Source organism: Geotrypetes seraphini, chromosome 3, assembly GCF_902459505.1.
Source record: "Geotrypetes seraphini chromosome 3, aGeoSer1.1, whole genome shotgun sequence".
Classification (NCBI taxonomy): domain Eukaryota; kingdom Metazoa; phylum Chordata; class Amphibia; order Gymnophiona; family Dermophiidae; genus Geotrypetes; species Geotrypetes seraphini.
The window spans coordinates 338,929,722-338,942,503 of NC_047086.1; the positions used below are offsets into that span (position 1 = coordinate 338,929,722).

Here is a 12,782-nt window from a genome sequence, read left to right on the forward strand (position 1 = left end):
CCCACCAGATCAAAATGGCGGGCCTTTCCCTCCCCAGTGCATCGTGTGAGCCAATTAGGGCCTTAGGCTCCTCCCTCTGTATCCTGAGATACAAGGGGGAGGAGTCTAAGGCCCTGTTTGTTTGACAGCCAATATTTACATGTGTAAATTTTAATTATTTTTAATTAGCAACGGCCGTGGCGGTATTAGCTCTTAGGAAATCTATGGCCAGCAATAAAAAAGCACGGCTTTGTAAAAAGGGGATTAAATTCCCAATTATCAGTACTAATTGGCTTGTTATGTAATTAAATTGCATGCGCAGATTGGACATACATCCACAATTGCACACACAGGGACTGATTCTATAAACAGGTGTCCTGATTGTAGGCAGCAGTATGTGTCCTACCACCATCTGGCAGGCAATCGGGATGTACATTTTCAGAAAAATCTTCCCGAGGCAGGATGCCTACACTGTAGGCATTTGTCAGGGGTCTAGGGAGAAGCATAGGGACACCTAAGCTTGCCCAAGGCTGGGTGTGGGTGTGGTGCCACCCAGAAGTGACCTTGGGTAAGTTTAAGCGACTCTAGGCATCTCCCTAGAACCAAGACAGATACCTAAAATGTAGGCCTGCAAAATTCTGGCCTACATTTCAAATCTTAAAAGTAGACTCACAAGCTGAGCTGATCATGGCATCGGAATCCCCAATCAGCTGAGCCAACAGGACTCCGCAATCCATGGCTTCAGAGGGTCCTGCTGGCTCAGCTAATTGGGGGAAAAGGGAATACCCCTGCCACGATAAGCTGAGCCAGCTGCATCAGAGGACACCCACCCTTGAAATTAGCAGGAGGGATGCCCACTCCCTCCTGCCTAACAATGTCCGACAACACCCCATCAGCAATTAGCAGGAGGGATGCACCAGGGAGGAGCCTGATTGGCCCAGATGCCTATGGCCCCTCTAATAGGAGACCTCCTTCCTGGTGCATGCTAGGATGCACTGGGCATGGCCTAAGACTCCGATTGGCCATGAGAGTGGCCTTTAGTATCTGAGCCAACCGGATGCACTGTGAAGGAGACTTAAGGCCCTGATTGGCCTAGGTGCCTAAGACCCCTCCTATGAGACAAGCCTTAGGCATCTGGGACAATCATGACCTTAGGTCCCTCCCTGATGCACCAGGAAGGTGAAAACCAACCATTTTGAAGAGGCAGCCTACCAACCAGAGGGTATAGGCATTCCTCCAGCCAGCTTTACTTTGAAGTGTATGGGGGTGGGGATGTCAGGGCTTAGGGATGCGGGGGTGGGGTGTTGGGATTTGAGAGGTGTTGAAGTGGAGAGTACAGTGGTGTCGACAGTGGTGGGGTGTTGGGAGTTCAGGGGCTCAGCAGCAAGAGGGAGTGGGCTTCCCTCCCGCCAATCGCTGATGGGGTGTGTTAGGCAGAGGGAGTGAGCATCCCTCATGATTTAGGGGGGGGTGTCAGGGGAGCTCAGTTGATCGCGGCAGAGTTATTCTCCCCCCCCCCCAATCAGCTGAGCCTTGGCTTCAAGGACTCCTGCTGACTCAGCTGATTGGGGATTCCCGTGCCGCAATCAACTCAGCCAGCTGCATCTACTTTTACAATGAAAAGGTCTCTAACTAGGACTGGGCACTGGTTAGAGAATCAGGGGGTTAGGCATCTGTTAGGGCAGACGCGATTCTGCATAGGACGCCAGTACACAATTCTCAGCCGTTTCTTAGGTGGTTGCTGAGACCGGAGTTATATACAGAATTAGGCCCCACAGTTTTTAACACTTTTTATAGGATTCAGGAGTAAATGTGGTCAAAATTATATATGTTCTGTTGTAAGCCATTTAGAATTTTGAGTTAATGTGAGATATTTACATTTTTTAAAATAATCATTAGTTTCAACTTTGTCTTATCCTGAAAATATTAGTGAACCATAGATTACAAATTTTGAATCTATCAAAACATATAGCAATAAGTTTTAGGTTTATTTTATATTATCTGGATATTTAAATCCACATCATCTGCTAACATGATATCATGTTTCACTCTCAAATTTAGGGCTCAAAACATATCATGCCATATCACAATATTTTAAAGGAATCCTTCCATAAAACTTAATATATCAACATTATACTTGCAGCCATGGCATAATCCACTTTGGTTTAAAGTGAAATAGAAATAGTTTACATTTCCTAATAGGTATTCCAATGCAGAGGAGCCAACTTTTCCAAAATGATTGGGGGTGCTAAACCCAATGAAATTACCTCTTCCTGGTCACACTTAAGGAGTTTGTTCAATATTAGGGGTACTCAAACACCCACAGAGCTGGCTCCTTTGTTCCAAGGACCTATATTTGAATATCTTTATGTGAAAGTGTATGAGATTTGTATTTAGTAACAAGCTGGTACAAGAGAAGCAGATTTGCAACTAAGGATTATATTGTGCAGTTTGTTTTATTACTGTATTCAAGGGAGTATTTCCCAAACTGAATGAGAAGTGATCATCTTCTTTTATTAATAATTGTGATTAGGAGCTGGAAGGGAGGGCATGAGTGAATGTTGACAGCCGGTCTAGTGTTTTCAGTAGCATGGATGTTTTACTTGTACAGAAAAAAATAAATGCTAATCTGGTGTTCCTAAGGTTTGGGAAAAAGGGGTGCTGGTGAAAACGACTAAACCACCTAAAAGTATAAGGTTGCTCACATATAAAGAATCTTTCTCATACTCATTGCTGCTTCATGTAAATGCAATGGAGACAGTATTTCAAACTTTGCTATACTAGTCAGATTGGTATTTTTTTTTAAACTGAATTTCAAATGCAAAGCTTAGTTATTTTCTGATTGGGCAAGGGGGGGTGGCACCGGGGATTCATGGTATCCAGATCTCAGCCGCCTTAATTGTTTTCATGGCATTAGTAATTAGTAAATTATATTTCAAATATATTTATACATGTTTTTAACTGTACCAAAACAGTTACATAGAGAGGTGTCCAGCAAAAATAATATGCATATTCTGAAATATAAATCTTTATTTGAGCTGGTTAAAAGTTTCAGAGACCACAATTAGACAAATAAAGTTCAGGTAGGAGAACCTGGAACTTTCTGGCCTGCACAATTTAAAGGGACCTGTCGTCGTCGATACTTCTAATGTTGAGTATAAAGTTTGAATTTGTTTATTAGGAACCTTTACAAATGGTGTTCGTGAACATTTTCATGCAAAACATATACATCTTGAGGGAGACCTAAGAACTTTGTCTGCTGCCGTCACCTGCATGTTTTAGTAATGATGCTGAATTGTGCTAATATTCTTATTTGAAGATGATTCCCATTGCAATTGATAGTTTACTAGTTATAGATTTGAGTGCATTGTTTACACAAATGTTGATAGGTGCATGTAATATTTGAATATCCTATGTGCATACAAATAAGATTGAATGATAAAGGTGATTAAACATTTCTAAAAGGGGGGGGGGGAATACTGTTCTAACCTTTATTGCATGATGATGCATCTAATTTTTAATTTGTATATACAAGATAGAATTCCCTCTAGCACTACTTGCTTTCTTAAAGCTTCTGAGCAGTTTGCTGTCTTGAATAAATTTTCCTTTGGAGGGGGGGGTTGGGGGGGATTTGAACCAGCGCATTCTTGTGTGGTTTGTGAAGATCCACATGGTAACCATTGGGGTGCATTGTTAGGTTTATCTGAATAAGCACCAGCCATGTGAGTTTTAACATGATTGCCTAGGGCAATGGAGAGAGAAGAGAGAAATCCAAAAGGATTGCACAGAGTCTTTCCTCTGTGTTTCTGGTTTGGGGTTTTTTTTTCTTGTTTTTGTTTTTGTTTGTTTGGGGGGAGGTTGAAGGACCTTTGCGTGAGTCAGTGGCTATGGATTTTTTTAAGCCGGTGTCCTGTTTCCCTCCTGGCCCTCATTTCTTCTGCTATCTCTCTCCATCTAGTTCGACTTCTTTTCATTGTTTACCTTCCTAATGAGGGAGGCGGAGTAGACTGCTGGTTGATTGACAGCTACAAGCTCCTGCAGTCTAGCTAAGCAAGAGGGCAGTTGACTAAGGGGGGTACTAAAGTGTTTGTATATTTCATGGACAATTTTGTATACGAATACATAAATTTGGCTTTTAGAAACAGGAAACGGATTATACTTTTCGAAGAAACTAGCCAATGAATTTTACCCAAAAGAAATCTTTAAGACCTGATGGTGCATTCTGTTTGTGAAAGGGTGTAGATTTAAAGCTTGGCGTTCTGAGTTATGCCCTTTTTTAAGAGTTCCGTTAATAAACTTTTAATTCCTTAAAGAATAGAAGAAACCTTGCAGCTAGAACAGTGCTCACGTCTCATGAACAAGGCTAAACAAAAAAGAAACTGCGGGTTTTATTTAGCAGACACTGGCAAATGACCAGATTAAAGATTTAACACCTATGTAATAAGTTATTTATCTGATAAAACTGCTCTTGTTTACCAAAAATATGTGTTTAGGCTTTGAGGCATTTAAGGGTTATAGATAGCCCTAAAGAAAATTACAACTTTTATGTGCAATAAAGATAAAATGCATAGATAAGTAATATGCTATACAGGATACATGTATTAATTTTGGAAAGTTATTAAAGATCGTGACTTCTTGCAGCTTTACTGTCTAACTCTGTGATTAGTTTGAAGCTTTCTGCTTAGACCTGCTCCCTTTGCCGCCATGTGAAGACCATAGAGTTTTCCAAATAGCTATGAAGTCGTGAAGTGTACATTTCATTCAGATTGGTAAATCATAGCTTGGAAGCTGAACATTCGTAATACAATTGAGAAGGATGCTGTGTCATACTGCATGGCAAAGCGTTTGACTTCAGAGAAATGCTAATTGGCTGATGCACCACTTTTAAAGATACTGCCAGGCATATGGTGCACTGTATGAGATCCGTCCAACTGCTAAAATATAGTACGGAAGAAATTAGAGAATAATTGGGTTTATTTTTGTGAGTTTACATTATTGATTATGGTGTGTCGCGTTTCTTTTTCTTCCGGAACTTTAACCAGTTTTAAAAGAAATACAAAATAAAGTATGTGATCAGTGCAATAGTTGTTTTAAACTACATTTAAAGTAAATTATATTTCAGATATATTTATACATGTTTTTAACTGTACCAAAACAATTACATAGAGAGGTGTCCAGCAAAAATAATATGCATATTCTGAAATATAAACCTTTATTTGAGCTGGTTAAAAGTTTCAGACCACAATTAGCCAAATAAAGTTCAGGTAGGAGAACCTGGAACTTTCTGGCCTTCACAACTTAAAGGGACCTGTCGTTGTCGATACTTCCAATGTAAATGAAAATGTTATTAGAACCTAACTTATTTGACAAGATATGGCATATTTTATGTGTCTGAAGACTAAAAGCGGTAAGAATCTCCCTCTGCTATGTTTGCTCTTAGATTGGCAGAAAACAGAAGCTCAAAAGAGGAGAGAACAGCTTTTGCTGGATGAACTTGTTATCTTGGTTAATAAACGCGATGCTTTGGTCAGAGATTTGGATGCCCAAGAGAAACAGTAAGTGGCCCCTTTGGCACTCACGGTGTAGGTGTTTATATTTTTTTTTTTGCATATATGCTTTAATTCTCCAACTAGACTTTGGAAGTCTTTAAAGAAAGATAAAGGCAAACTCTTCTGGAAATTCTGTTTAGATACTGTTGTAATGCAAGTATGTTAACATTGCTTCTCCAGAAAACTACATAGTTCTAGAAATCTTGCTGCATCTGATTTTTCAGCTCAGGCAAGGAGTGTGCTTAGAAGATCCAAATTCGGCATTGTCTATAAGAATGTATTTAGATAATTATTTTATAGAGTACTTTCTTTTTTTTTTTTTCATTTTATAGGAAGCAGCTTTTTAAGATGGAAACCTAATTGTTTTGTTGTATCTGGGTTTCAGAGCTGAGGAAGAAGATGAACATCTAGAAAGAACTCTTGAACAAAGCAAAGGCAAGATGGCGAAGAAGGAAGAGAAATGTGTCCTCCAATGATTCAGCTTCATGCTCTATAAGAACTTTGCATTCAGCCCTATGTTAATACATTTTCTTTTTAATATTGGCAACTTTTTCCCCCAATACTGAGAAAAATGCATAGCGTCTAGAATAATTTTATTAAGCTTTTAATTTTGTTCGGTCAAGTGTACATCTCTGCATTAAATTATGTATGTTCTCAACTATAGCTTTAATTCTCTGTAGGATAGTGAGCTGCCCTTACCTAGTTGAAACCGGTGTACCAGGTTTGCAAGGAAATCTGGCATAATGTGCAGACGTTGCCCTGTGTGTTCTGTTTTGGCGTGGAATATGCTTAAGACCCTTCCAAAGGACACTGCCTATCAAGCTTTGGTTAGATCAAGAGGGAGGAAGGGGGATGTGAGCCGGCTACTTTTGTTGCTTAAATAGTATTATAGAGGCAATAAAAATAGACAATAAATCATTGCAGTTGTTTCATCTGGCCTTTGCCACGTGTAATACTTATTCAACTTTAGATTTTAAAGTTAGATCATACAGTCATAACATTAAAATGCATTATATTTACAGGTGTTTTGTCGGATGTTTTATATTCTATTGTCGATTATAATATAAAGACTTGGGGTTTTTTTCCTCCCAGAACTGTTCTGTAACGAAGTTTGCAGCAGTCCTTTTTATTGGAAGGTGTGTGGTATGGGGCTTAAGTGTGCTTGCATTGGTTTACAGAAATATTTCTTCATCCAGGACTCTGTGTACCATCTTTCCTGGGATAATTATTTATTGCCTTCAGCTTCCTCTTGTTGCATCTCCACATATGCTGAAGAATGCTGTTAATATTTATTTCTGTATACCCAGAAGCCTGTTCTTCTCCCATTGTGTGCAAATATCTCCAGACTGTTCTTTTCCCTCTTTTTAGCCTATTGCACAAGCTGTCAATTTTGTGGACGTGGTTATCTGTTTATTTATTGCAATATTGAGTCATATACAAATTTTCAATAAAAGCTGAATCTTTCTTACTGTAAATGTTGCCGTTGTTTTCTTATGAAACCAGTGGAAAAAAAAAATCTAAATGGTCTGGAGATGAAAACCTGAAGCACCTAAATCAATAGGTAAATGTTGTGGGTGGCAGAGAAATCTGAGTTTCGGTAAATAAAATTAAAGGATAATTTATTAGTAAAATTAGTTCCACTGCCTAAAAGCAAGGACTGAAGATTATAGAAAGTGGTTAAGGCTATAATTTGATACAATTCCGCTGGTAAGTGATAAAGCATAATTTCTTTAATAGGGTTAAAAGTTGGATAGTCTTGTTGCATACGTCAAAAATTAATTTCCTATAACTTGGGCATCTACACTGCACAAAAAAGGGAGAAGATACGAGCGCTGTATCAGGAGCCGTCACATTTAATATAGTTCAGGCACCCTGAAACGGTTTGTGTTCAAATAGTTTGAGTCGTTACACCCCCATGGGAATAAAAATAGAGCAGGCTTCAGCTATAGAAAACAAATGAAAATATATCTTTAGAACCGATTTAAAGAAAATCGAATTGAACTCTGCGCAGAAGTCCTGCGTATGTTCAAAACCTATGTAGATAAATTGCATCCGAGCGTTTTATTAGGCAGGAGCACAGGCAAAGAAAGTGCATGAAACCGTGGTGGAATTGCTGGCACAAAAGGGAAGGATGATAGTTAAAACCCAGAGAGGAAACTTGAAGCTACACTCAAATGTAAAAACACACCAGGGCCCCATTTTGTCTCTCTGGGCAAGCTTACTAAAATGTGTCCCTAAACGTTAACGAATCGGACTGGTGAATAATCCGGTTAAAAATGATTACACGAGAATGTCTGTCTCTAGTACATTTTCATTACTTTAGAATAGTGATTAAGTTATGAAATTGTTCCTGTGCTAAGTACATTACACCTCTTCTATCCCTTCCTTACTACAGAAAATGGGGAGAGAGTAAAGGGGTCTTTCCTCCTCGTGTTCGTTTTCCAAGATTTAGCTGGATGGCACTTTGATGATCAAATAATGGCTCTTGCCTTTAACTCTTTTCATGTTAAGATTCCAGCTTTCTCTTTGCAAAGTACCTGTTTTGGTCTTAAACCTGGTTTATTGTTGCAAGCAAGATCGGTCTTTTTTAATTTGTAGCATGCATCTGTTTTAACTTTCCAACGTCTCCTACGGTTGAGCTTTTGCTCAGGAGTCTCTTTCTGGTGACACAGTCAGGGCAAGCTCACCACTGCTGCCTCCCCCTTGATTACATGGTGAAAAGTACGTTTTGACAGTTGACGTCCTCTCGGGCTCTTTTCGGTTCTTCAGATTAAGTTGCTGGTTTCTTCTCAGCTTGCCTTCCAAGCTTCTGCCCTCTGCACACTACAGCCAGTTTCTGTGGTCCTCAGTTCAACCTCAACAGTGGAGAAATCACATATAAAAAAAGGGTGGGATAGTTTGAGACTCCATGAGACTGTTCAAGAAAAGAGAATCTTATCTGGACTTTCTGTATATCCTCTATCTATTCTACACAAATTAAAAAGTGTATTGTTGGGAAAAAAAAGTGCCAGTTATTATTTTATTAAAATGTTAAAGGGGGGGGGGGAGAGAGAAGCATCAAACACTTGTATGCAAAGACTGAGAGAAAATGTTATTTTGAACCCAAAACAGAGGAAACTACTGGGGGGGGGGGGGGTGAAACAGAGACTAAAGTGAAAATTATGCTGATTCATAGTGTAGGGCAGGCCTTCCGGCTCTGTCCACCATCAATTACAGGGGGGCCGCTGAAAAGTTCTCCGCCCAACCGAGACGAGAACGATGGGGGAGCCATGAAACCTACTACAAGTTATTCCACACTTTTCACGACACTTTTTTTGTTGTTTCAACGATATGAAACGAAACGAAAAGTGTGCAGCAACTTTCAAGTTTCATGGCTCCACATCGTTCTCTTCTCGGTTGGGCGGAGAACTTCTCAGCGGCCCCCCTGGTATATAGGCAGTAAATATCTTGCATTCTACAATCAAGGGAAAATTTTCAGCATTGCACCCGTATTTCAAAGAGAAAAAGTACTAAATTCCCTGCTATTATCTGTAGCTCAAGCAGACTGGTGTTTTTTTTCCCCAGATTGTAAAAAACAGCTTGAGTATTGTTGCATCTGCAAAGCAAAAAACAAAAAAAGCAGCTACCGGAAAATAAGTGTGAAATAAACACTATATATATACTTTTTTAAAAAATTATTAAACGGATGAAACGAAACTAGACAGACGTGTGAGGGGGAACCCCCCCCCCCCATCCCAATACAGTATTTGCTAGGGAAAAAAAGCAAACCCTCTTTGTATATCTTGCTACTGCATCCGTTGTCCCCTTTTAGGCTGCACTCTAATATCCCTCAGCCAAAGAAGCAGGGGGCTTGTTTGCACTTGGAAGGCAGCTTTTCTTTGAAGCTTACCTGAATTTTGCAGATGGGACGGGGGGAAGGAAAGAAAACCTACGTTTGGCCCACTATAAAGATGTGGAGGGGGGGTGGGGGTTCAGCTTTGCTCTGTCCCCCCCTCGTCCTTTGTAAACTTGCTGAAGTTTTTCCTTCTGCTCGTGATCTCTGCCCTCGAGGCCGTTCGACGACCGGCTTCGGCTGCGCGCGCGATGCGAACGGGATGAGCGCAGGGCTTGGAGACCTGCTCCGGCCAAGGCTGGTGGCTGATGTCGGGGCAGCGGAATCGAAGCCAGGAGGAGGCAGCAGCAGCCGCCGCTAAATCGCTCTTTCCGTCTCCTCCGATGTTGAATCGACCGCTTTGGAATTCCGGGAGCCAAGTAACTGAGCAGCAGAAAACCCCGCTGTAATTCTCACTTCTTCGCGCACACAAAAACAACTTTTTTTTTTCCAAATTCCCTTTCTCTGTCTCTGTTTTCCTTTTTTTTTTTTGCTCCATCCAGCCTCCCCCCCTTTACCTCCCCTTAATCCGGGGTTTTATGGGCTGAGGCATTAAGAAAATTCGCCTGCAATTTGGGATTAGCCAAAATACTCTTATTACACACACACACACAAAAAAAGGGTTAGTGCGACCTGATACCTCCAGACTTTCAGAGAGCAGCGGCTCGAACTGAGATCCTGACCACAAACAACAGCAAATCTACCTGATTGTTTCAGGGCTATGCATTCCATTGGAGACAGCAAAACCCAAATACATACGACAGAACTATGTCTTTAAAACACCTTAAAGTACGAATAAAGAGGGGGGGGGGAGAGAGAGAGAGAAAAAAAATTAACAGCAGAAACTACAGTCACTGCAATTGTGGTTCTTAGAAAGAATAGACCTGTACTTGGATGCAGACCGCACAAGCTTCAGAAATACTGGAATGTTTTTCAAAGTAGTAATTCCAATTTTTTTATTTTTTTTGAGGGGGGGTGAACTCTTTTTTTTTTTTTTTGTGAATGGCTTGCGGCGTCTTTTGTTCTTACAAAAAGTGCCTGTGTAGATGACTTTTGTGAACTACAGAAGAATCTTGTAAACCACCCTGTCCTCTTCTGCCCCCCTCCTCCTCTCTTCCCCCCGCCCTCCTTTCATTAGATGTCCTACTCACAGTCCACAAAAAAAAAAATGTCATTTTATTCGTCCGGCGGTCACTTTCTTTGAACATTAGCTCGCTTTCAGCTCCAACTTCAATTAGAAGGAGTTGATTTCGAGAGATCAACAAAAGAACCGAGCAAAGCCTTATTAAAGTCCTAAGAAGATCTGGCCGATCTTTTCAGAAGCACTTTAAGGAAGCAATGTGTCCTCCTCGTACTCGGCATCCAGAACCCCCCCCCCCCCCTTCATCCTTTTTAGAGCAACAAGCATCATGCAACCAAACCATTGGAGACAGAGACAAGAACCCAAAACACAGGTATCTGTCCTCCATCGAATCTGGAGAATAATAACAAAACCTGAGAAACAGAATCAGGGGGTTCGAGGGGTGAGGAAAAGTTCTCAGCCTAACCAACCAAACTTCCTAAATTCTGAGCGTTATTTTACCACTGTAGCTGAAGAGCGTTATCAGATTTTAAGTGCCAATTTGCAGAAACGAAGTTCTCTGGGGTTTGTTTGGTTTGTTGTTGTTGTTGTTGGGGGTTGTTTTTGTTTTTTTTACATTGTTTCAAATCATTGATTGAACCATATCCACCTCATTCTCTTCTTGGCTGGGCCCAGAACTTTTCAGCAACCCTTCGTTAAAAAAAAAAAAAAAAAAAGCTGTTAAACTAAGATAACATAAAGATTCGTGATAGCAACAGTAACGAAAACCAGAGAATCAGGGACAGACAAATGGAACCAAAATATGAGAGCAGGGTCAACAACAAATAAGCAAAGCATGAGAATTTGAAACAGTAGAGATACTTAAAATATAAGAGTCACAGATTGTAATAGCTAAAATCAGAAGAGTCACAGAGATAACCAAATCAGCCACTTGTCGTTAATAACTTAACCATCAAACACGACAATGGCCCATAAAAAAAAAAAATCAAAATTGGAAACAAGAGTCCGAGTAAAGAAAAAAACTTTAGGTTAAAATACAACTTAGAAAGCATCATCCTCACAATTTGGGAAGTTTAATTAGTGAGAATCTCAGATCTTGTAAGTACATATATATTATACAGAAGTTTGAGATTTTGTTGTAAAAGCTCAAACGTTATCCTCTTGCCTCAGTCAGAAAAGAAACATTCTTTTTCCTGCCTAGTCCCCTTCGTTTGGATTCATGTCATTTACTTTCTAATAGATTTTTTTTTCGCATTCTTTTTTTAGTTGTATTATTTTCGGATTTCTTTTTGCATTTGCAGCAGTTTCTTATTAACTTTGCTCTAACAAACTTGGGAGAAAAAAAAAGTAATTCTAAAAAGGAGGATTAGGCCTTCATTAATATGTATGAGAAGAGAAAGCGCAACTTTAAAAAAGGAAACCTAAATAATTGTATTGCACAGAGTTGGGAGAGAAAGGACTGGTTTGTGTTCTTGACAAGTCACTTTTTATTCCCTTTGTAATTGTGCTACATAAACATTTGTTATATTATATTATACTTATATATCTCATTGTTTTCAAAGCGGCTTGCAATATAATCAGATATCTCCGAATACTAAGTTATTGGGATAATTGCCGCCTTTTTTCTGCGATAAGTATTAGAAAAATGGTGTAGCTGAAGAGAATGGAGACCATGGTATAACAAAATGATAAAGAAAAAAGAAGTTTGGAAACAAAAGGTTTTTTTTTTTTTTTTTTAATGTCTCGTCGTTTGAAAGCAGAAATGAACGTGTTTTGGAAAAGTATTTCACTGAACCTTATTACTCAGATATGTTTTTATTTTTCTTGCAAATTATTGGTGCTCTAAATTAGTTCCCCCCTCCCCCCGCTGATTGATTGAAATTACACGAATATACTAGGAAAAAGAGCTTTGAAACATACAAGCCCTGCAGTCCCAGTGATATTGACTATGAAAAATAGCAGAAATTCAAGATGTACAAAAATGTCTTCAAACTAAAAGCACTCTTTCCCCCCTCCCCCTCTAAATTTTGTTCTACATAACTAACGAATTTTAGTTAGTAGTTGAGAGGCCAGGGCCTTCTCTCTTTGCACGCTTCTGTGTTTTGTTTCCTGGGTGCCCCAAGCTTGCCTAGCATTAACTCCGAGCTCAGTTCTGGCCGCCGGCTGCAGCTCAATTCTCGAAGCCCGGGCAGCTGCTCGATCTGCAGCAGGAAGGGGGCGGGAGATGGGGGGAGGAGGAAGAGGAGGGGGGAAGGCGCGTACAGAGGTAACCCCCGCGGCTCGCCTCGCTATTGGTCGGCCG

The 12,782-nt window shown here is 40.1% G+C and overlaps 1 protein-coding gene across 8 annotated transcripts in view; it reads left to right on the forward strand.

Moving 5' to 3' along the window:
* Positions 1–7,003, forward strand: part of EHBP1 (EH domain binding protein 1) — a 617,593-nt gene extending 610,590 nt beyond the window's left edge. For all 8 annotated transcript variants that reach the window (XM_033936740.1, XM_033936741.1, XM_033936748.1 and 5 more), the window contains 2 exons: positions 5,420–5,534; positions 5,914–7,003. In XM_033936740.1, the coding sequence (XP_033792631.1) occupies positions 5,420–5,534; positions 5,914–6,004 (206 nt within the window). In that variant the 3' untranslated portion in view covers positions 6,005–7,003. The remainder of the gene's footprint in view (positions 1–5,419; positions 5,535–5,913) is intronic.
* Positions 7,004–12,782: the final 5,779 nt, after the last annotated feature.